Source organism: Ictalurus punctatus, chromosome 1 (genome assembly GCF_001660625.3).
Source record: "Ictalurus punctatus breed USDA103 chromosome 1, Coco_2.0, whole genome shotgun sequence".
NCBI classification, from domain to species: domain Eukaryota; kingdom Metazoa; phylum Chordata; class Actinopteri; order Siluriformes; family Ictaluridae; genus Ictalurus; species Ictalurus punctatus.
Window position 1 is genome coordinate 24,156,184 of NC_030416.2, and position 24,585 is coordinate 24,180,768.

The 24,585-nt window shown below is 41.2% G+C and overlaps 1 protein-coding gene across 1 annotated transcript in view; it reads left to right on the top strand.

Moving 5' to 3' along the window:
* Positions 1-4,578: 4,578 nt before the first annotated feature.
* The window catches only part of eif3ea (eukaryotic translation initiation factor 3, subunit E, a), a 35,910-nt gene continuing 15,903 nt past the window's right edge, over positions 4,579-24,585 (top strand). Inside the window, exons 1-5 of the mRNA XM_017476924.2 lie at positions 4,579-4,732; positions 5,138-5,255; positions 10,673-10,790; positions 17,182-17,224; positions 17,990-18,094. Of these exons, the coding sequence (XP_017332413.1) occupies positions 4,643-4,732; positions 5,138-5,255; positions 10,673-10,790; positions 17,182-17,224; positions 17,990-18,094 (474 nt within the window). The 5' untranslated portion in view covers positions 4,579-4,642. The remainder of the gene's footprint in view (positions 4,733-5,137; positions 5,256-10,672; positions 10,791-17,181; positions 17,225-17,989; positions 18,095-24,585) is intronic.

Genomic DNA, 24,585 nt, shown 5'->3' on the forward strand with positions numbered 1-24,585 from the left:
TAAATATTGTGCCTGTTTTTTAAATTCATTTCACTTGTGCCAACTGAGAACCTTACACCCTGATCCATGAGCTCATTCAACACTTCCTTACTCAAATGAGCTTATAAAAATTAAAGTAAGAATTAGTTCTTCTTTCAAGAATTTGAGTTATAGAGGTCTAAAGGGACCCGGGTTCATTACCGTCTTTAAAGCACAGACACAGACAGGTTTCCTATTCACTGTGGCAGTGTAAGTGTTTTCCTCAAGAGCATGTCAACATGTTAATCACCTTAGCATTCACAGTTTCCCTCTGGAGCAAACCTAACCAAACCAAACCAAAATTAGGTATGATTCACTATTCAAAAAAAAAAAAAAAAAAAGCTTCCTTCTTTTAAATGGCACAGTTAGAGGAGAAATGAGCTGCTATGAAGAATTATTGAAACCTAACGAATAGTGTTTTTGTATGCCAGTATTTTACTGGACCTCAGCGTTCGCCAATTCCGTCTTTTCTTGGGTTCCATGACTCCATCTTTAAATATGTTTGCAGTGACCTGTAATAATTATTGGATTTCATGTGCAGGTTGTGTCAGCGTCTGTAACCACAAACTGTAATATGCCCTGATTTATGTGTTATTAATCATTAGGTAACGTGTCAGTCTTATGCGGAGCAAGTTTTTTAAGGAAAATCTGACAAGGCAGCTTAAAAGTATCACAAAGTATATTTAAGCAGTTCTTTTACACATTACTACAAAATTACAAGGCTACTACAAAAATGTGTTTTACATTTCGATTTAATGGCGGATGCTTTTATTCACAATGACTTAAATGTGAGGCCTGAATACAATTCAGGCATCTTGCTGTTAAAGGAGCTGACAGTGATAAACGTGCTGCAAAGTCAATTGGGAAAAAGAAATAAGGTTCCAATAATTAACGAGAAACAAGTGCAGGAAGAACAAAGAGAGGCACTTAACATGAGGGTTGGAGTGCATGCTTCTAGTAGTGGTACAAACACTACACAATAGCATCGCTGTCTTCTCTAAGGCAAGAATTGCTGGTTTGAATTTTGGGAAAATCCCTCCTGGCACTGGAAGTCAATTTTGAAGCCATGTCTGTAGCATCCTTTCTCCTGAACAGTATTCCACCAAATGGTGCCTCCTGAACTCTGATTGGATATTATTCAAATGCCTACGTGCACTATACCACGTTGCATGCGCTGAGGATTCACAATAATTGTAATTGGCATGTTTGTGGAACGTGTGCTAGGGATTATTATGCACAGACATCAACAGACATAAATCTGATAATACGAAAACCAAAATGGTCAATTCTGGCAAAACATTGAGGCCGGTGAGATGAAAAAATTAGTTTTGTAGCACAACACTATATAAGAGTTGAAGTAATCTAACGGGATTGGTCAGAAGGTGTAGCATGGCTGGGACAAGGTTTACAGTATATTTAATCATTTCTACAGTAGCTGCTCATTTACAGGGACCTTTATGGCAGACATTTTATATAATTTAAATCTGATTATAATTTTAAAAAAAAAAGTTTTCTGTAAGGAGATGATTATTTTTCAGTATTCATGGAAGGAGTCTCCACCGGCAGTGTTTTTTAACCAGCGTCAGTAAGTTTTCTGCCATGGGAAATTGTTTGGGACGGATGACTTTTACGCTTCGCTGTTTTTCAGTAACATGACAAGGTGTGTTTGTTTTGTCTTATTAACTTTAAGAGAGAAGCAAAAAAAGAGAGGCTGGTGATGGAATGATAGTTTATAGTTCGTGGACCTACCATAACATTTAATGGAACGGTAACATTTTACAATAACTGTACATGAATAATCATGCACTAATACCTGAATTAATACTTACTTAAATATGAACTATTGATGAGTTAAGGCATGTATTAATCACAAACTAATGAAGAGCTAACCTTAAGTACAACATGAGTCTTGTGAATTCAAGCGTGAATAAAGACCACCTTAAGTACATGTCAGTACATGTTTGTTAGTTAATGTAGTAATTAACACGTAGGGGTAAACTAAATCGAACCTGCTCTATATAAATATAAATGAAATGTACATCATTTCAAGTAATTTATATAATTTATGATATGCAGTTGTATATACAAACATCACTGGATGGTGCTGGATTACTTTCACTTTCATCTTCCTTATCGAACGAAGAAAGATGCACTAGTAATATACACCAATAATTTCATCTCAACACATTTTGCGTCATTCTCCATCCATTTCTCTTCAAATCCCACTGTATGTGTAGTATGTCATATGTGCTCTGGGTGGCCAGGGCCAGGGGCATTGATCCTTAATACAGTAACATTTATTTAATCTTATATGTTCTAGAAGAGTATTTTCCTGTGTTTTAGTCTTAGATGCTGCTGTGTTTATTCTGACTGCTTTTCTGCATCAGAAGACTCATAGCGTAGTTAAGGTTCATTAGTTCCTGATTAGTACATGCCTTAACTCATCGTTAGTTCATATTTAAGTAATTATTAATTAAGGTAAACGTGCATGATTATTGTAGTGTTACTTACCAATGTAGCTATGGTCAAAAAGCATGATATGTCATTCATTAATACAACTCCAATTCCAAAAAAGTTGGGACACTGTGTAAAATATAAGTAAATGGAAATAAAAACAGCATGCAACACATGCAAACATTCAAATCATCCTACAAAGTACAAAGTAAAAATATATTTTTTAAATGAATTATTGAATAAATATAAACCATTAATTCCGTTTCTTATATATGCATATGAAACATAAAGCAAAAATACATTACTAAAACACCCTTTTTGTTATTTTCCCCCATGTCAGGAGTGTATTACAATAATACTTTTGGATGACAAAAGAAAAACAACAATTATTCAAAATAAATAAAATTTCAAACATACCAAAGCCACGTATGTTTTGATCTAGAATGTTTCTATGTTCATGCACATTATAAAGTCACGGCATTATAAAATAAACATGAAATGCTGCAAGAAGAAATGACAACATTAAATACGTTTATTTTAGAAAATGGCCAACTAGCAATATCCTATAGAGGAAACCACTCATACAACACATACAAAAACAACCAAACAAAACTTTTTACACAACAAACTAGATTTCCCGGATTCGTATGTTACCCCCCCCCCAGTAGTGTCTGTATCAGAGGCACAGTAAAATAAACTTAGCCATAGTGACTACTGTGTGTTTATGACTCATTCCTACCTGAGGTCAGGTTTTAGAAAGCCAGTTCAGTGTAACAAGAGGGATTTTGTTGTGGGATTGGGAAGCATGTGGCTCTCAGGAAAACATGGCACTGGTGGAACCTATTAGAGATGGACCATTTAGGAGCTGATATTGGCTCTTCACTGCACAGTATGGCCAGCACATGGGCATCTTTATGAGACAGCTGCACAAACAAGGAATAAAACGCTGTGCATTTTATTTGCTTTTTAAAATCTTCTGTCTTGCTCTACATGATTTAGTGGGATATTTCACTGATACTGTATATAATTTGTATTAATTGTACCGTGTGTAATAATCCCGATCCTTATTGCACAACAGTTGTTCTGAAAGCAAAGAATAACGGTTGCATACCCTTTCAATTATAAAGCTCAAGATATATATTGACTCCTTAAAAATATAAAAATGCAAAGAATCCAATTCTGAAGCATAACAGTACACCTAATGTCCAAGCAGCTCTTACACAAATCAGTGACCTATCTTACTCTGAGAATGGGACTAGCATCAGAGACGTTCAGCAGATGAGACTAAAGATGAGCCACAGACTAAAACACGTTCAGAAGGAAGCTTTAGAGCAGTAAAACAACCTGATTACATTTTAAATGTGCATATTCCTTATATATCACAACTGGACAAATGTAGTCATTTATTTATTCATTTATCTTCAGTAAATGCTTTATCTTGATCAGGGTCACAGGACACTCAGCACAGGTGTCTCTTCCCCCCCCCCCCCCATCTCTCTCTCCCTCTGTTTTTGAAGATGGGAGGAAACTAGAGTACGTGGAGCAAACTCTCCATGCCACAGAGCTAACAATAATAATCCATCCATCCATCCATCCATCTTCTATACCGCTTACTCCTTTTCAGGGTCACGGGGAAGCCTGACGCCTGAAGCCTATCCAAGGGATCATCGGGCACAAGTGGGGGTACACCCTGGACAGGGTGCCAATCCATTGCAGGAGACACTCACACACCCATTGATACACTACGGACACTTTGGACATGCCAATCAGCCTACCATGCATGTCTTTGGACTGGGGGAGTACTCAGAGGAAACCCCCGCAGCACGGGGAGAACATGCACACACACAGGGCCACGGTGGGAATCGAACCGCCATTGTGCGCCCCAAATAATAATAATAATAATAATAGTAATAATAATAATAATAATAATAATAATAAAATTCAGAAAGCAATAACAAAACAACCTACAAACATGAATACATTATAAATCTATTGAAATGACAACCAAATGCCACATGAAAGACACATAATATGTAATTATTCATGTTCATACTATTCTGTTTGTTTCTCTTCGTCGCCCACACGTTACCCGCGCGCACTGTCATTTTTGTTCGCAGCTTGAACTAATAAAGTTCTACTGTTTTGAACCGGATCCTTTTCCGCGGCCAACATGGCGGAGTACGACCTGACTACAAAAATTGCCCACTTTTTGGACCGACATCTCGTGTTTCCTTTGTTGGAATTCTTGTCTGTTAAAGAAGTAGGTATAAAGTTTGTGTTTTTCAGTGAAAGGTGTTGTACGGGAGTGTTTATATACACACACAACCGGTGTTTTAAGCACGTGTGCGTGACTTTTGGAGTAGCCGAGCCGATAGCATTAGCTAACTAGTGACTAGCTAGCACGATATAACTAACCTCAGAGATCACATTCTTTATGCTAACTATGCATACTGACGTTTATCTTACGGAGTAAAATAATAATGATAATAATACGCGCTCTTTATTGCTTATATAGTGTCAGAAGCGTGAAAAGAACTGACCAGTAAACTAGTCACGTATTAGCATCTGTGTCATGAAAGACATGTGTCTTTAAAACTTCAGTTTAGAAACGGATTGTACTGCAACTCTCTTTTCAAATGTGTTGTTTACGCGGTTGTCACAACAGATCTACAATGAGACCGAGCTTCTTCACGGGAAGCTTGATCTTCTCAGCGACACCAACATGGTGGACTTCGCCATGGACGTGTATAAAAGTTTATATCTGGATAAAGACATCCCAAACTGTGAGTACCTTCCCACAGTGACACACAAACACACTCACGCCTTATTGCCGCTTCAGCTAACTTCTGATTTCCTAAAGCTGAACAACACTATTTGCAGCCTGCTGCTGCTGTTGTTGTTTGGAAAGTGAACCCCTGTTCTGCAGGACTCCATACAGGAGCTTTAAAGTCCCCATGAAATCCAAATGGAAGTTTAGTGGCCACTAGTATGAATATGTCAGCCTCAAGGTTACCTATCGATCAAAATGTATTTATATTGCACATGTAAAAACGAGAAAAGTTGACCAAAGTGCTGTACAAAAGGAAGCAACATATAATAAAGAGTAAGTTATGATTAATAAAAATAACACCAAAAAATGGCACTGCACAATAAATTAGAACTGCTGATTAAGCAAGGGTAAAAAACAGGTGTGTCTTTAGTTGAGAATTAAAAAAAGATCCGTGGTCGGACAAGACCTAATCGATAAAGGTGAAGCATTCCTAAAGCGAGGGCCCGTAACAGAAAAAGAGCAGTCACCCATATTTTTAAGACGAGTCCTTGGAACACTCAACAGTAGACTTTAGCCGCTTTTCCACAGAAATTACCTGGAACGATTAATCCTGGGAACTTTTTTCAAGGGACTATTTGCTTCCTCCAGACCTTCGTTGTCTGCGTTTCCATCGCGGTCAAAATTACCATGAAGATTAGGCAAATTAGTCTGGTGATGTACGGCTGAATGTGACAAGCCCTTGGCGAGGATATGAAGCCTCGAAGTACGCTACAATGAAATTGATTGACACACAGTGGGCTGGTTTTAATGATGTAATCATGTAAAATGTTTACTCTGCTCATAAAAAGCGTAGCATAAATAGGCGTAGCAGGTGCTGATTGGAACACAAACCGTTGGGACAGGACCAAAAGAGTTTGCTGCAACTGTACTGGTGGTGTAGTGGTTAGGATGTGGTGCGGGCTCGATTCCCGGTCATGGAATGAATTACATTTTTTATTTTTTTTAAAAAATCTTTGGATAAAGGTTCGTATTTTAAAAAAGGACGGTCTATCTTCTGAAATCTGCCAACGACACTGCAGCAAAACCATCGATTGAGGAGAGTCAAGCTGTGCTGCTGTTGATTGTGATGTACTGCTTTGCTAAAGAGGTAATTGAGAAGACAGTGTAAGAGAGATGAGCGGTGCTAGTAAAGCGAATCCAGAATGCTCATGACGCTAGCTTTAAAGTCTGCAAACGGATTTGATCAGCCGTTGCTGAGATGAATGAGACACTCGCATGCACGAGCGCTACAGTTTTCCTGTGTGAAACGCCAGCTCGCTTAACCCACTTGATATTTTTAAGTACACTTTTTCATGGCGGGTCGCCGGTTCCATTTCCCGCTGTATTTCGTCCTCGGCATAAATACTTAAAAAGACTGGACTGACAACGAGGTGCATCGGTCGTATTTTTTAAGAAACTCTGTTGTTTTGATTAGAATCGCAATGAACAACTGTTACTGTACGCACCGCAAATGACTTAAAAAAATGCTTCAGCATGTTCAGCACCCAAGTCCCACCCGCCAAAGTACCACCTCCCGATTAGGGACTTTGCGAGGGCTAACTATTTTACCTGGAGCTTAATTTAGACCCTGGTCCCTGCTGTGGAAACACACAGAGTACCTCTGAAAGTCTCTAGTTCCTGGGGAAAGTTCATGTGGTGGAAAAGTGGCATTTGTGATAATCTTAATGACTTTTGAGTCTGATACTGGTGGAGAAAGTCGGAGATATAAAGTGGTACAAGCACGTGGAGACCCTTATATACAAACAGTAGGGCCTTACATTGAATCCTATAAAAAACAGGTAACCACTGCAATGATGCTAGGACCGGTGGCACTTTTCCACTCCCCTGCATGGTACAGCTCGACTCGACTCTGCTCGCTTTTTGGGGGGTTTCCACTGTGAATAGTACCTGGTACATGGTACTTTTTTTAAGTACCACCTCGGTCGAGGTTCTGAGCGAGCCGAGCCATGTGCTGAGGGAGTAGGCATTATCTTCCTTCTGGTGTACAGTATCATATGGGTTCTCTTTAACAAGTGGTTCTATATTGTGCTTGTATAAATGTGTCATTTAATACATACTTTGAATAAGGTAATATTTCTGTAATGTATCATTTCTCTCATTATAGATAAAAATACAGCAAAGGTTTCTGTCTCTCAGAAACCAGGCGTTTATTTAAGTCGCTCCTGACACGGCTGAATCTATCTTAGTCATATTGAGCACTACGTAGGATCTAGAATGCCATTATTTTACATCCTTAATAGGGTCCGTGTTCAGTGAAAAGGAAAGGCATTTGGAATACGGCCTGACCGTGTATTTGTACAGGCTTCGATAATACAACATTATTCCTGCGTGAAGGCGAGTGGAAGATGGCACCCACGCTGAGGCGGCACTAAACCACAGTAGAAAAGCAAGCTGGGAAAAGTAAAGTGAGCCGAGTCGAGCCATACCGGGCAGTGGAAAGGTGGCATTAGATCCCCATACGAGCCTCGCAGCTGCATTTTGCAATGTATGAAGACAAGACGGTGATGCTTGAGGAACACCTAAATGCAGTGCATTACAGTAGTCAAGTTCAGAGGAAATAAAGGCAAGAATTACAATCTCTAAATCCTTAAAGGTTTTAATTGGGTTGGAAAAAGCTTCCTTTAACCACAGACTTTGTTTGTCAAATTTTAAGTAAGAATCAAAGATAACTCTAAAGTTCTGTGTCTCCAGATGAAGATCAGAGGCAAAATGCCCCACATGTTTAGTCAAGTTATTAAAACGATCAGCTTGGCCAAAAAAATAAAACCTCTACCCATCTATAAGCTAGTGTGCTCCAAAACAATGACGGCATTCACATTTAGAAGATGTATACAGTCTCGCTCGACCACCAATACAGTTCAGCGGTTTTGATGACATCATTCTGCACTTCAGCTTCTCGTCAGATTTTCTGCCCCCGACATTACAAAAAAAACTTGCATAAGTTGTCATCGTTGAGCGAGAGAAATCCTATCAGCAGGCACGGGTCGTTTGGCTCAGAATTCCAACTGAGAGTTAGCTAAGAAGGAAATCCTCCACACGTGAACCCAACGCATCGTTATTGCTCAGGCTCGCGTCCATACTAATGGTGCGTTCAAGTCATGTCGGAAAGTTTGTACTTACGAGTGGGGAAACTCTGGATGTTCTTTAAGCCCTGAGTTTCCGAGTTGAGGTCGCGTCAGTAAGAAAACACGCTGGAGTCGATGCATGCGACGTCTGTAGTTGATGGTAAATTTGTTGAAATTGAACGTTTATTCACCCCTGAAGTTGATTTCATTTATGTGTTTGGTATACGCAATAGTTATTGAAAATACAGCAAATTGCTTAACATGTCTGTTAGGCTTTTTAAAATTTACAATAAAATATGTATACAATATGTAATGTTACAGTGGCTTCATAAATTGATTCAAAACATAAAAAAACACCCTCCTGAAGCGCATTCTTTAATTTTCTAGAAGTAGAGTTAAAAACTTGCTGTATTTTTTTTGTAATTAATTAAGAGAAGGTACACCACCATCTTGCTCCGACCAAAGTGACTTAAACGTACCTGACGTCGTAGTTACGACTTCCCAACTCGTAAATACGAACTTCCCAGGAGGACCTGGACACACCATAACTGTCAAGTATGGCTTAGCCCGCCCGGGCTGTAAGGTAAGTGAAATGCTTTTGGCTATTTAAAAGGGGAGGAGTAACTCAGTGCCCCGCCCTGATTTCCTGTTTCAGTGGAAATTACATTAAGTCATAGAATAATGCTGAGCGTTTTAAGGCACTTCACTGAGAATTCTACCATATGGACAAACCGTATAGCCCTTAAAGCTGCATTTCCACCCTATGATTTTTGACATGATTTGGATGCTGCATTCAAAAATTGCAGCTTGTAAATAAATTTGTTGCTCATGAATTGAGATCTGCTGTCTTAGGCCCTGTTTACACTAGAGCATTTTCGTTTTAAAACGCAGAACTTTTGCTACAGTTATGCCTGTCGTCTGCACTACTCCGGCATTTTCAGAGACTGCCGAAGACCCCGTTTTAGTTTGAAAACTCCGGGCTCGCATTTCAGTGTAAACAGACCAAAACGAAGGCGTGACTTCGCCCACATTCTCCCCCTGATTGGGTTTTCAGAATCATTGCATATCCTTCCCTGATTCGTCAAGCACCTACCACATGACCATTACGCTACCTTGATCGTATACACAACAACACGGAGACTGAACTGCAAGCTTTGCTGGCTGTGTAGTCATTCTTATCAGCTATTGCGCAGTTAAATTCTGTATTTTATAATACTGCAGCTGTGTACATGCGCAAGAGGCAAGCTGTTATTAGACCAATCGGCAACAAATCTCATTTCAAGCGGCGTAAGCCCTTCATGGAACGCCGGTTTGGACTAGCAACCAACTTCCTGTTTACACTTGTATGCGCATGCCCAGCGTGCGTGAATGGTCACTTGACGTGCGTTTTCGGTCGTGTCGTGTGGACGGAGATCGTTTCTGAAACACAGCAGAAACGTCCGTGTGTACGAGGATCGTTTTCATTTTAAAACGTCAACGCACTAGTGTAAACAGGGCATAAGAACGTATAATGTGACGTGATGGTAATTAATATAATATTAGCAGCCTACATGCCTGGCTCCAGTTATGGTGAGTTTCAAAGCTTCCAAGTCAAGCTCACGTTGTTGAATGGACATTCCATGTTGTCCTCACATAACGAGCCACGTACGGCTCCTCTTCTCCACTTCTTCTCCTTTTAAAAGGTTTTCTCTAGGCGTAACATTTCTACTACGATATCGAGGACTTGCTTCTGCCCATGTGGTGCCCGAACCCAGCTCAGGCTTACCGATGATCTAAGCAGAACATGCATTATAGAATGTTCAGTATATAATCTGACATGAACGACACATTATTGCACAGCCTACTCTAGAATTCATCTCCTCCTCACAGGGTGACTGGTAATAATCTTAGATCAATGTAATCACACCTTATAGCCTTTCCCAAAGCCTTTGTTCCTGTTAAAGCCCATCGCAGCCTTGCGACTGCTTCCCGATCCAGCCATGAGAATGATTTCAATACGTTCTTCCTTTGTCATTCTTAAAGGCTATCTGAGAACAAATATATATAATATAAATTAAGTATGGAAAATTTTGGAAGACCTTTAGCTAAGAAGTGTTCTTTTCTCCTATGTATAGAGATATTTGGGACAATCTGTAAAGCGTTTTCACTAGCGTCAGGCCCCACTGTAGTCGTACTGCCATATTTCCCAGCTCTAAGTGTGACCCTGTTTTAAGGGTGCCTATGCCACATTGATGTCTATTGTACTAAATGCCGTGTTAGTTGAGCCTGTATGGATTTGGCTGAACTTTTGTTTCCTTTGCTTTAGCGCTGAGAGAGAAGAGGACTGCGGTTGTGGCCCAGCTGAAGCAGCTGCAGTCTGAGACGGAGCCGATTGTTAAAATGTTTGAGGATCCGGAGACCACCAGACAAATGCAGTCGACAAGGTGAGTTAGTGCTAGTACTCGCGCAGCTCTGCAAACAAACTCGCTCCCACTTGTAAAGAGACAGAGACAGCCACAACTGAGAGCTGGAGTAAGTACTGGTACTCAGAAGTGCTATAAACACTAGCGGTCGACAGAATAGTGGAAACGACGTCGTGGCAAATTTTTCCACCATCATCCCCTGTTCCATTCGCTTGCTTTTCTACCAGATCAGCTTGCCAGTGGGGTTTTAATACATTTGTCTAGACTTTTTCCCAGTAATCAGGTTCTCCGCTGGGTGGATTAGATCACCTGGGTGAAGTTCTAATAAAGAAATGAAATCAAACAAATGTCATACATGTGCAGGTTTGTGTTGGTTTGGTTTTTATTTAGTGAGGACATGAGATTAGACCCAAAATAAAATGTACAGGAAAATACACATTACCACCATTTTAGGTTTATGGAAAGTAGGAAATTGTGTTTGGTATGAAAACTCCATGGATGGTGGATTTTTCGGTGATTCTGCAGTAATGGAAAGTAAACATTAACAGGAAAAATAACAATAACTTTTCGAAATGGATTTGATAGAAAAAACAGTATATTTTGAAAATGTACTTTTACTGGGTTTTTCTTCTGTTAGTGTTTACTTGCCATTAATGTAGAATCACGAAAAATCCACCATCGATCGTTGTCAATGAATCTCATTATTGATTAGTTGGTCTGCGCACAGCACAGGATACATTTACTCATTGTTACTTCTGTTCCGAAAACAGGCATCAAAGAGTACAGACCAAAGTTGTGTCTCAAATGATGTACTATATGCTTACACTATGTACTCTACAGTCTAGTGTATGAATTTTAGAAAAGTAATATCGTCCCAAATGGAACACTGGCGGGTTTTTTTAATTCAGGAAGTATAAGCTGCTTCCTGGTCGATGGCACATGATGTCAAACACACGATATGCAGAGTCAACAAAAATGAATTTCTTCAGTTTACTGTTTATCGATGTTACCTTTACCGGGTCAACAATGAAAAAAGTGTGCGACCCAAGTCCTCTAAGGTGTGGGAGAATTTTATATTAAATGCTGCGAAGAAGAATGTACTCTGCAAACATTAAACAGCGGAGCTTGTGTAGCACGGAAGCACGACAGTGATGCATGAGCACAGACTTATGTTTATATCCAAAATGCTTAAAACACAGCTTGATGATCCTCAACCCTTTTGGGAGAATGTTCTGTGGACTGATGAGTTGAAAGTGGAACTGTTTGGAAGACAGGGGTCCCGATACATTTGGCATAAACTAAATACAGAATTCCACAAAAAGAACATCCTACCTACGGTCAAGCATGGTGGTGGCAGTGTGATGGTGTGGGGATGCTTTGCTGCTTCAGGGCCTGGGCAACTTGCAGTAATTCTGCTCTCTACCAGAAAATCATGAAGGAGAATGTCCGGTCTTCAGTCCGTAAGTTGAAACTCAAGTGCAACTGGATTACGCAGCAAGACAATGATCCAAAGTATAAAGTTCATCAGTAAATTTGTGCTGTGTAACTTTTTTTTTAATAATGCAGTGTAGGGAAAAAACGGTTACCGGTTTCATTATAAAATTCCCAGATGGTTAGTATTACCGTGTCACGTTTAATTATCTTTAAAACTGTGTGCGATTATTGTGATTTGTAAAACTCGTGGTAAATGCTGTCCACACACACCCAGCACGAGTCTGACACGGGTGCAGCGTGCAACATTGTTCTTTGAGCGGGAAAACAGACGCTACAATTAAAAACTGAACACGTCTGCTCAAGAGTCAGAGTTGCAGCGCAGATCAGTAGGAGTCAGATTTCTTTTATCTCCTGATGAAAGTGGGGGGGGGGGGAAGAGTGAGGCGAGTCACCTGACTGACGGGATGAAGAGTGAGGTGAACATTGTTGTTGTACTTTTTTGTTATGTTTTTCATTAAGAAAAATAATGAACCCACCATTAAAGCAGTCGCCGCCCCGTATTGCCACTAATCCGAAAGTGAAATGCGCAGGGCTGCACGGGCATTCATAAACGATTTAAAAGCGAGGGGGGAAAGACTGGCATGAAGTTGGCTTGACGATCGAGATTCGCAAATTTAGAAACTGTCTCTAAAGTTACATACGACATCGGTATACACGTTTCTAACTTCAGTAGCATTTGAAGAGAATGACTTGGTCATAAAACCAACTGTACAGTGTTCATGTAATTGTCAGCTATAATGCACACCTTTTTAGATTTTTGATATTTATTCAAATAAACTATTAAATCATGTAAAATTTGGCATGTATTTCAATACCGAATGGGTTCCTACAGAAAATATACCATACTTTAAAGCTCGATAGCATTTGAAGAGAATGACTTGCAGTCACAAAACCTCTTGGAAGGTTGTAAAATCTCCCGAGCGCTGTCACTGCCTTCTGTCATGTTCTTTAGCTGAACTAAACGAACTAAACAGTGGGGGCGGTGCCACGGTGGATAAGTGATGTAGTTGTTGTGTGGCTGAACACCATATAACTATCGCAGCAAGCCTAGTGACAACCATCCGTCACTTTATAGTCAAATCTAAAACCTGTTTAAATGATTTCAGTGTGTGTACCTGTACTTTTTGTACATTGTCAGCACATTTTAACAATACCGTGATAATACTGATAACCGTGATCGTTTTGGTCACGATAATCGTGATATGAAATGTTCATACCGTTACATCTCTAATGCAGCGCTTGTTCTTTCACAGGCATCTGCTGCGCAGTTAAAGGGATACGGGTCTCAAGTAAACATCTGTAATGGTGCTATGAAATTGAGAGGAAGTTTATTTTAGGCGAACGGATTATACCTGAGCTTTTCTGAGCTGCGACGTTGAAGAACAGCAATCTGTTTCATCCGTTTCTCCAGCAACACAGAAAAATGCAGACTGTGGTTTAGTACAATTTACATCACGTAGTAGACGTTTGAGTCAACATGATTATTGTGATTGACGTGCAATATGCCAATATAACTATGTTTATACCTTCATAATTGAACATAATCGGTTTCAGGCTGCTCGTCTTCCCCGTGCATTTCTCCTAGGATTAAGTCTACACATTTGTTCGGGTCTGCTGTCTATGTAGCCTGAGAAGCCCAAGTGACTAATTTTGTGCTATTATTATTATTATTATTATTATTATTATTATTATGCAAAGCTCTTTTTTTTTCTTCTTCTTCCTTTTTTCTTTTTAATTTCTTAGTATAACAGGTTAACACAAAATATCATGACTATTAATTCAGATATCTCAGTATTTTTGACGTCTCGTGTTTTTGAGCATGTAAGGGTCTTTGAGCCTTTAGTTTGTAGTTCAAGTTTTATTTATTTTTCATAATGTTTGTCAGAGCTGTGAAGGAAAAGCAGTAGGTTTATATTAGGAGTGTAATGATACCCAAAATTCAAATTCGCCTGCAACTTGATCTGGAGGCGTCTCAACTTGATGATACATTTTCAATACGAGAAATGTTATAAGTACAATAACTGAAACTTAATAGTGACGGTTCGCGTGATCCATACGGCCTCTTAATAGCGTGTAATGAAACAAAAGCCGTACGTTAGAATATAACAAAGTTAAATGTGAATTAAGCTTTCTCCGATGTGACTCGAGGGGGCGTGTCTGAAGCACAGGGCTTTTCTTATTCCGATGTTAGCTCTTCGTAGCTCTAGATGTGCGTTCTCCGTTATCGAACGTGAGCGTCCCAGTCACCGTGCAGATTTCTTTAGCCTGCGAGGAAAGGCTGCCTGAATGGTCGTTGTGCATGCACACGATCATGGAGATCTACCTTCCTGAAGACTTTAACTTCAGATCATATCCATTCCCACTTGATCTTAGTCACTGCCTCAGCTAAAACAGGTGTGTTTGATTTGGTTTGGTTGGAGATGAAACCTGCAGGAAGGTAGATCTCAAGGAACAGGGTTGGTGACCACTGGTGTAGAGCATGGCAGTAGACCCGCTTCAGAGCAGGTCTACATAACCTCTTCAGCTGATGCATTGTTGTTTCCCTTCTCTTCACTCGCAAAGCATGAACAGGGGTTTAAGTTAAGGAAATGAAACCAGTTGTTTATCAGGGCTACAATGTTATATAAGTATCTCCACCCCTGTTCAGCACAGCACATGTCTGCGTAGGTGTTATAATTGACTTCAGTATTATAAAGAGCTTAGTTACAGCAAAAACTTGTTGGGTTCATTTCAAGTCCGGCGGTAATGGGTAACGTGTACATGACGCGTGTATTTCCCAAGGCATGATGTGTTTGGGGTTGCAAGTAACGATTATTTTCATACTCGATTAGTTGGCCGATTATTTTTACAACCCCCGATTAATCGGATGGGGGTGGGGCAAGTTTTCAGTGCCCTTTTTTTTTTTGTTTATTTAAAATAAAATCCACAAACTGAGTGTTACAAATATAAACTTCAGACTAAAATTTCCGCACCTTTTTGTCCAATTACATAAGACATGAAAAGAACCCAATACACACAGAGACACACCAGAACAAATATTATTCATTTAGGACTGTAGTTTAATTCTGTGCTGTTTGTGCATCCATAAAAAATAATGCATAAACACTTATATATGTCTTAATTCCATTTGTGTTTACTTCGAGTATGACTTTAGCTGGATTAAGGTCATCAATAATCGCTGTTTACATGCGAGTTTCTTAATCAGAGTATCGTCTTAATCCGATTAAAATTGAATTATTGCAGTCCATGTAAACATACTGATTGTTGGGACTTTGCTTAGTTCTTTGGCAGGTTGTATCCATTTTTATTGAATGCCATCGAATGATTTATTGTATTGTTTATAAATCGACAGTGTCGTACAGATATTAAACTGATATTTTGATGCACACGTCAAGCCCTTGTTACGCTGTGTAGCTCTCGGAAGTAATGAGCTCGAAGCTTTCTCAAGGCTGCTCAAGGTCTTTGTCTGCATGCGTGAGGTTGGAAAGCGCTAGCTGTTGTGCTAGTAGGAGGGGGGAAAAAACTCAGTTTTGTCGGTGCCCATCTGTAACACGATGCGGTCAGTGTTCGGCACTGCTTTTCTCCGTATCAATGAGACACTTTGTTTCCACAGACTGGTGTTTTCTCAGGAAATCGTACAGGAGGGAAGTTTGCGGCCTCTCAGCCTCGTGTGGGAGCCCTCGGTAGGTGGTAGACGCGTTGGTTTGCTTTTTCGTTTCTCACACCGAAACACGTTTATCGCAGTTGAGGATTAAGCTGTGGCAGTTTTAATTAAGCTACCCAGTTGCTCGTCTGCTCCTCATTAACGAGCGGCTTTGAAGTTTACTTATTCGATCCGAATATTTAGGTTTCAAAGGACATTATTTGGTGTCTGGTGTTTCACGAGTCGAAAACGCAACCAGGAAATGTGGCCTGGAACTTGTATTTATTTGTTCCTGTGCCGAATAGCTGTTTCTGGCTGTCTGCTAGAGGCTGTCATTCGGGACCGGTGCTGGTTAGCAGGTGACCGATTTCCCCGGTCGGGATGGTGAATGGTGCAGAGATGAACGGATGACGTGGGTGTAGGGTATGATTGCGGATGAGCGTTAAACCGCTGCACTCTGAGTATTCGTACCCACAGAACACAGCGGCAGCGGCTCCACCTCCACAGGGAGGCTGCTGCGGTCTGCTCAGGACGGCTGCCCAGGGAGGAGCTGCTGTCACACAAACGTACGCAGAAGTGTGAAGTAGTAACCACGAGCACCCAGTAAGGGATGATGGTCATGAGACTGAGTGGAATGTAGAGGGCAGTTGAAAGCAAAGGTGCTCCCAGATTTGAGGTTCTTTTTTTTTTTTTTTTTTTTTTTAAACAATCATTATGGGAGCTTGTTCTCCACCCGGCGCTGCAGCATGTGCTGGATGACAGTATAATGGCACAGAAGCGGTGCGACAGGAGAACGCCTTTATAAACAGCCTTTGAAGCTCCCCTCAAATAAAATAAACCGGCGACCTCCTCTTTCTGTCTGGCACGTTCCGAGACGCACGGTTTCGTGTGCTGGTTCTGCAGAGGCTAGCCACATTTGGTGGCGGGGGTGGTGGTGCGGAAAACCTGGTTTCCAGTCCCCTCTACCTATTCATCTGCACCGAGTCACGTGACCGAGTGCATGTGGTCGGATAGTGATACGGCCATTTTGTGGCATCGATTTGTCTCGTTTTCTGCTTTTTTTCTATGATGGTGACTTTGAGCGTGAAGTCTTTGGCTTTCCTTTATGGTTCTGATGCAGGTTTGATCCACTTTTATCTCCTGTCTTTCTCTTTCCTGTGTAATACCCTTAACAGAAAGCATTCTTCATAAACCGATTACAACTGCAAGAACATCTACGAACCTTTAAACAACTCCACTCACCACAGCATGTTTTTTTTTTTCTTCTTCTTCCAGGGACGGGCGTATGCTGTTTGACTATCTGGCCGAGAAGCATGCTGTAAGTAACTCCAGCGTCTCCTCTGCTGCTCCGAGCAGTTCTCATGACTCCTGCATGAACTCGGCCTTGTTTCAGGGGGCCGGTGGGAGGGGCGGCGCGGAGCGCGGAGACGTTAAATGACTTCCCAAAACCTTAACTCATTTTCAGGGCTTTTTATGGCTTGCAGAAATTTTCTGCGGACATTTCCATTCTGTGGCGGATTGTTAAGAATAAGCCGAACAGCTCCGAGACCTGTGGGGCTGGCCGCAAAAATGCTTGGGGCTTCTATATTTGACGTGACGGCATTCCCCTCCCACCCCGGCATCCCACTGACCCGCGGCCTGTCCTCAGTGCACCTCAGTTCACAGGCCCCGGTGCCTTTTTAGTGCGCTAACGCAGGGGTCATTCAATTTAACAGCCCTTAAACAGCACCCCTAACGTGCACTACCCACACGCCCTGCAGCTCTTCCAGCCTTCACACTGGCCTTCAGTTCGGTCTGACTTCCTGTGTTGGGAAATGGAGTGGCGTGTATGTGGTCTCCATTGTCAGATATTCTGATTTTGGGCTTCTCCCAAACATGCTGTTCAGAAGGTTCGAGAGTTCAGTAGTGTCTTTGCCGTTTTCTAAACTTCAGGGAAGTGCTTTAGAATATATTCCGATTCAGTGACGTCATCAACTGCAGTAGTTGAAATTTTACATGGTTGTCGGTCTTTTTAACCTCGCTCTCTCTTTCTCTCTCTTTCTCTCTTTTTTTTTTTCTTTTTTCTTTTCCTTTCTCTTTGCAGTTCCGCCAGGAGTATTTGGACACTCTTTATAGATATGCCAAGTTCCAGTACGAGTGTGGGAATTACTCGGGTGCTGCGGAGTATCTCTACTTCTTCAGGGTCCTGGTAGGTCTTTCACTACATTCAACTGAATAGTTTGGGTTTGATGACTAATTGCTTTGTGGGTGCTTGTTAAGGAGGAAGCACGTTCCATGTCTCGTGGAAATAAAGTTTTCTTTACGTTGTGTCGTTTCAGCACTGGACAGTGCCAGGTGGCCTTAGTTATAACTATTATTCATGGACCTAGAGGTGTGTTTTTATGAATGAAGTCAATGATGAATGGTGTCATTTCTTTCACACGTTGATGTATTGAATATACCAATGCTGTACTTTTTTAAAATTATTATGCTCGATAGTAATTAAATCATTCATTGATAGTTTGGCTGGCTTTCTCCCATCACTGTTGTGGGTGTTATGGTAAAAGGTTATGTTAACATTACTGTGTGTTCTCCGTGCTAGAAGAACCTGTTGCCCAACTTGGCCCGAAGCTCAGTGGCAGCCTTCATCACGCAGTCTTTTTACTGAGAGACTCGCTCTCACTGGGTTTTCCATTGATGTTTGAGGCCAGATCACACTTCATCAGGTTTCCCTAACCTTGCAGCTCTTTTAATGTTGTGTGGCGTTCCACTAGATTCCGATTTATTACAAGCCTGAAGTTGTCCAACTGTTTTTATGGATTATTAACTTACACACTTTTTTTTAATCTTAGCTTTTCATGCAAAAAAAAAAAAAAAACACCGGTGGAACACACACAGAGACGCGTGCCTTTGGCCTTGTTATTTTGTCAGAGTTAAAAATCCCCCAGCTAAACCTGGACTGTATCCTTTTTTTGTGTGTGTGTGTCGTCTGGTGTAAGATTGAGACAGAGGTGCGTTGAGGACTTTGGATTAAATAATTTTCACCAGCAGAATACTTTGGAAATCAGATAATACCAAAGTAGGTTTGCGGGGGAAGATAATTGCAGTTCACCGAGAGTACTGGCAGTATCCGCGTTACACACGCGTACTTCTTATTTCCTCTATAAACAAAGGGCTCATTGCTCGGGCTCTGGCATTTGTGGCTTCTCTCCCACCGCTCGGAGAAACGAGTGAAAGATGAACTCGCGCACGAGAGTGGCCGAAACGTATGGATGCATGCGATTCTGTCTGGTGTGTGTGTGTGTGTGTGTGTGTGTGTGGTGGAGGAAGGCTGAGAGAAAGCCTGGGAATAGTCAGACTCTGACCTGCTAGTGCTTTTCCTCCCTCCCTCTCCCTTCTCAAGGCCACACTATGAGGACGTAGGGGCTTGGTTGAAGAGAGATGCCCATTGTCAGTGGTGCTCTGAGCTTGGGAGTGTGTGAGACCCTCCATGCCTCACTGAGTTATCACACTCCCCTGGTGCAGTGTGTTTCTCCCAGTGCCATTTCACTCAACTTCTCACATGTAATGCCTTCATTATACAAACTGTCTGTCATACAGGCCCACATTCAGGAATGATTCATTAGTTCTAGACCCTAGAAAATTGTCCTTACATCATGAGCAATCTCGAGTAATAAATATAACAATTGTTAAAAATATGACCTAACTGCATGTCTGTATTTATTTGACTTCTAATAGATGTTTGAATGAATTGTTTGGATACGTGTGTAGCCTGTGGGGCGGGGGGGACAACACGACACTAGAGTAGTGTCGAGGCAAGCCTTTGACAACAACACAGAGCTTTACAGTTTGCCTACAACATTGAAAGAGTTGCTTTGTGATCCAATTGGGGGAAAGTGATCTAGGCTTGTCGTTACAATCTGGCTCAGTCTGCCTTCTTGAGGCAAGATAAGTGCACAAAACTGCCAGGTTTACTCTCATATCTAGTTATCCAATTGTGCATTCTAATAAGCAAAGATTACATTAGATTTTCAAAGGTACCTACCACTTAAGTGCATTTGGAAATTTGACACTCGCACTCTATATAACTTGAAAGCACGTTCGTGTTGTGCCCCGAGTGGATCGACATGATGCACAAGTGCAGACATCTTCCGTAAACATGGTATATTTTACCCTCGATTGATTTCGGGAACGCTACAGTGAAAGGCATTTTCATTTACTCCATGTGCAGGGGAGAAACTGCGGACCTAATGAGACCGAACCCCCGTTTTAAAGAGAACTTGAAAAATGGCATCGATTTCCATTTTACACACATCAAACGCGTGGAGTAGATGAGACCCCAGTAAAGACCAGCCTGACTTGTTTATGGCATTGCAGCTCAGTGTAAATAGACCCAAATTGCTCTAAAGCATACTTCCTTCGACAGCATGATTTTCGAGCCCTCGTTGACCCTCGTTTACAATTGTAGAACAAAGAGCGTGGAACACCCATGGAAACGGCACGTAAAAACCCGGATTTAATCGCGCCGACCCTTTCTCGCCCGAGTACCTGCCTCAGCTTTTTCCCTGCTCACTCCCTTTCTCCTCATTTGTGCTGGGCCTCCCATGTCCTCAGGTGGGTGCTACTATAGGAGAGGTTAGGTTCTGAGAACTCCTTTAACGTGGGAAACGCAGTCATTTAACGAAGGAAGCCAGGCTTGCAAAATCCAGAGCCGAGGTCCTGTTACAGTGTCGGCCCAGCGCGAAAAGAGCAACTTATTCATATCATCTCCTAATGCCGGGATTGAATGTTGAGAATAAAGATTGAGTGTCCCGTCGGATCGGCAGCACAGTCAATTTATTGTTGCTGGCCAGCGAGTGAAAATGCGCCCATTTGGGGAAGCAGTGGAAACTTAAGGTAACTGCTGGAAAAACCCAGGTATTGAAACTATTCTCTCATGGCAGGCCCTGAAAGCCAGGCAGTGTACAGAAAGCTGCCATAATGACATGGAGCCTCGCCAGATGTAGCAGGCATTGCCTTCCAAAAAAAGGGAAAAGAAAACAAACACTTTTAGAACCAAGCGTTGACCTTTATATTGGAAACACAGCTGTATTCTTCAATCTCTCACAGTTTTCTAGATGGAAAGACGTTCGCCACCATGCGATTTTCGGGAACAGTGTGCTATGTGTCCGTTAAAGTTGAGGGAATTTTTTAGCTATAAGTGAGAAGGGATTTGGCGACTACCAATTGCACTGAGACACTGCGGCATGATTATTATTGTTGTTATTATACAATAAAATAATTTTTTTTTTTTTTTTTTTTTTACCTCCGACTGGAAAACATCCATGTTTTTTGGTTCCACGTATTCATTCCTTCTCTTCCCTAGTGACCTTGCTGTGCTGTATCACTTTACCCAAAATTGAATGAATAGCACCAGTGTTTTTTTGCTGTTCGATTTCAGTACATTGAGCCTTTTATAAACGTTACGAAGGGACGCAACAAATTTCTGATTTGGCACGTGACGCATACACCAATTCAAAATCAGTCGTTTGTATTAATGAGACTTTTACTAAGAAAGCTTTTTTTTTTTCTCCCAAAGTGGTGTCTGTGACATCTTCCAGCAAAGTTTTTGTATTTCACGATAGATAAGTAGCCACAGTCAAACAAAAATCAAGACACCGCATGGAAAAAATGGTGACACCGGACTGTACGGTGTAGCCTATGTAAACCGGAATGAACCTGCAGCGCATCTCGCACGAGTACACACCTGAAGAGAACTCACCCTGGTGTGAGTATGCGTGTGAGCGCCTTACTCACCAAGGTGATTTGAGTAGTATTTAGAAATTAGTAAAACAAAGTACAACAGCTTGTAATCTCATATAATCGGTTCGGCTGTGGCGAATGTCATTTTTCTTCGCTCTTAGACCCTACGGTTCAAAGGGACACACTTCAGAAGAAGGAAGGTGGTTTCTGTTTAATTCTGAAGCTGAAAAGGATGAACTGATTCTTCCCCTTTCACATGTCAAGCCTGACGGATGTTATTCATGTCGTGCAACCACAGGACTGGTTCATGTCCGTGGATCTGCACGATACATGTGTCCCTGTCCCCATCACAACAGAGCGCAGATGCTGTTTTTGAGGTTTGTCTTTCAAGGCAAGAAGCTTGATTGACTCGGTGTCATCAGTCTTGTCCTCGAACAGGGAGACATTAACATCCTTGCCAATTGAATGCAGTGGTGTACAGTACCAGCTCCTGTTGAGAATACTTGGACCCGACTGCACTCTTGGCTCTGTTAGAAGTGGGTTATCAGCCTGCCAGTAAGCCCCAAAGAGGGAAACGCACTCTCTCTCATCAGAGACACACGATTTTTCTCACAAAATGGAGTCTGCATGAGAGCGGTGCCTCATCAGTGTGAGTGTATGTTGAGGTTGGGGGTGATTTTATTATTTTTTTTTTGTTAATTTTTTTTTATTTATTTACTTTTAATATCTGCACTGAGTTTATATTGATGTGGATCTGCCCAGACACCTGCCCTGATTTCCTGCCTGAGTCACCATCTCCCAGCAGTATGGCGTTATCACGGCTTCCTGTGTCCCGAAGTCCAGCACTCAGTCTCTTGGCACTGCGAAGTGCCTGCAGTTGATTATCTGCTGCCGTTTTTTGTTTATTTTTTCTTTTTCGGTCATAATTAAGAACAGAAGTTTACATGTCTTTGAAGCTGATTGTCTCTACAGAGATGAGCCTAGTTAACCAGAGTTTACATTTCAGTAGTGTAGGGAATTGGTTATGAATGGCTCTGAAATTGTGATTTAACAGGAAGCTTTCTCTTTGTGTTAAATGGATAACAGATTAGCACAGCTATCGGTCACCCCTGTTGTCTGGATCCGATCTTTTTGAAGTGTAAATTTTTCGATTGGAGCTAAACAGAAGCTAGAAGTGAAGTGTTGCAGGGAATCTTGGTATTGGTGCGAGAATAGACTAGTGAATATATGGGATATGATGTGGGCAGTGAGCAGAGTAACACTTCTTCCTTTTTTTATTTTATTTTATTTTATTTTTTTTATTTTTTATTTTTTTAAAATTAATTTTAATTTATTTCTTCTTTTTTTTAAAAATTTATTTATTTATTTATTTATTTATTTATTTATTTATTTATTTATTTTTAAATAGCAGACTTGCTAGGAGAGTGGAATTGCTATAGTACGCATCTACACAGTGGGTTTAAGTAGCTCATTGAATGTAAATGGTCCTGGCCAGGCAGCAGCTCCCCCAACTTAACGTCTGGAGTTAGTTCTTCCTGCACTGTTCCTGGAGCAGAGACGTTGATTAGTGTCCTACCGCTCGCTCCAGCCTCGTCCTTGTTCGAGAGCTGATCAAAGCTTTTGCACATGTCTTTAGGCCAGCAGTAGCAGCACACTTCATTAAGGAGACTGAGTGAAGGGACTGCTCTGTAGCCTTGCACTGACCTCAGCACTTCAGAGAATTTTAGCTTCACTAAAGCTCAAAACTCGCACTCTGGATAACCGAATGAGTGATGCGTCACTAGGCCATCATACATATTGTGACTGATATTGTTTTGATGTAGGTTTATGGGCTTCCCTGGTGTTTTAAACATGGACCGTGGAAACGGATCAAGTACTGGATTCCAAATTGAACTTTTAATGGTTCACCGTTATAGTTGCAGGTTTCTGTGACGGGTTTATTTTATTTTATTTTATTTTATTTATTTATTTTGAGGGTTTGTTTAGTGTTCCTTACCCTTTTGGTGACCCTGTGAACCTTTTTTTCCGATCATTTGATCTGTCTAACTGAACATTTCCCCTGACACAACTAGCATTTGACCCTGAGCTTAGTCAGTGCTCACTTGTTTAATGCGTGTCGTTACGCTACATACGAGCCGGTCCTTCACCTTTCACCTCGAGGGACCTTTTCAACTTAACCTCGTGCAAGAGAGACTTGTTTGGAATGAAATCAACCCACCGTGAGGCCAATTGGATTTTCGTCTTGTCTAAGCGACGCGAATCACGATAAATCAAAGCCGAAGCGTTCCACATTTAGAAACCTTTTGTGTTCTCCGTGTCTTGTTTGCGAGTTAAAACAAGAAGTAAACAAGGAAAAAGCACGTACAGATCCAATGTGCTTTGAGTTACTCCAGTAATCTGGACGGATGGTGGAACTGTTGTCCGTGACACGGCGGTTGCTTTATCACAAAGTGCAGCAAATGAGGCTTCATAAAAGGCTAAACGGCCTTTCATGATCCATTTCTCTCCCTGTCAGGCTTCGTTCCCTGAAGATGACTTAATTGAATCTGTTTGTCCACTGCAAATGAATAAATGTTATTATATCCAGAAGTGGTTTCACTTCAGCCAAGTATCAGGGTTTTTGTTTTCATGCTATGGCAGCGTACGGCAGGAAGGCATGCTTTTGAAGTTTGCCTGCATTCCAACTATGTGGCCTCTAAGAATTTATGAACAAACTGTTTTGTGAAAACTAAGTTGTATCTGATGCACGATTTCAGCATCAAATCCTAGGTACGGCTGCAAGCTCTTATTTTTCTGCCCTTGAGCAGGGGACTTAACCCCACTTTGCTCCAGAGGTTTATAGCATTAGCCCCATCCACTGTGGGGTGGCCTTGAAGAGCAATGAGTGCCCACCTTAACTAGATAAAGTCTGTGTGTTTTTTTTTTTTTTTTTTTTTTTCCCTATTAAGCTGCCTTGTT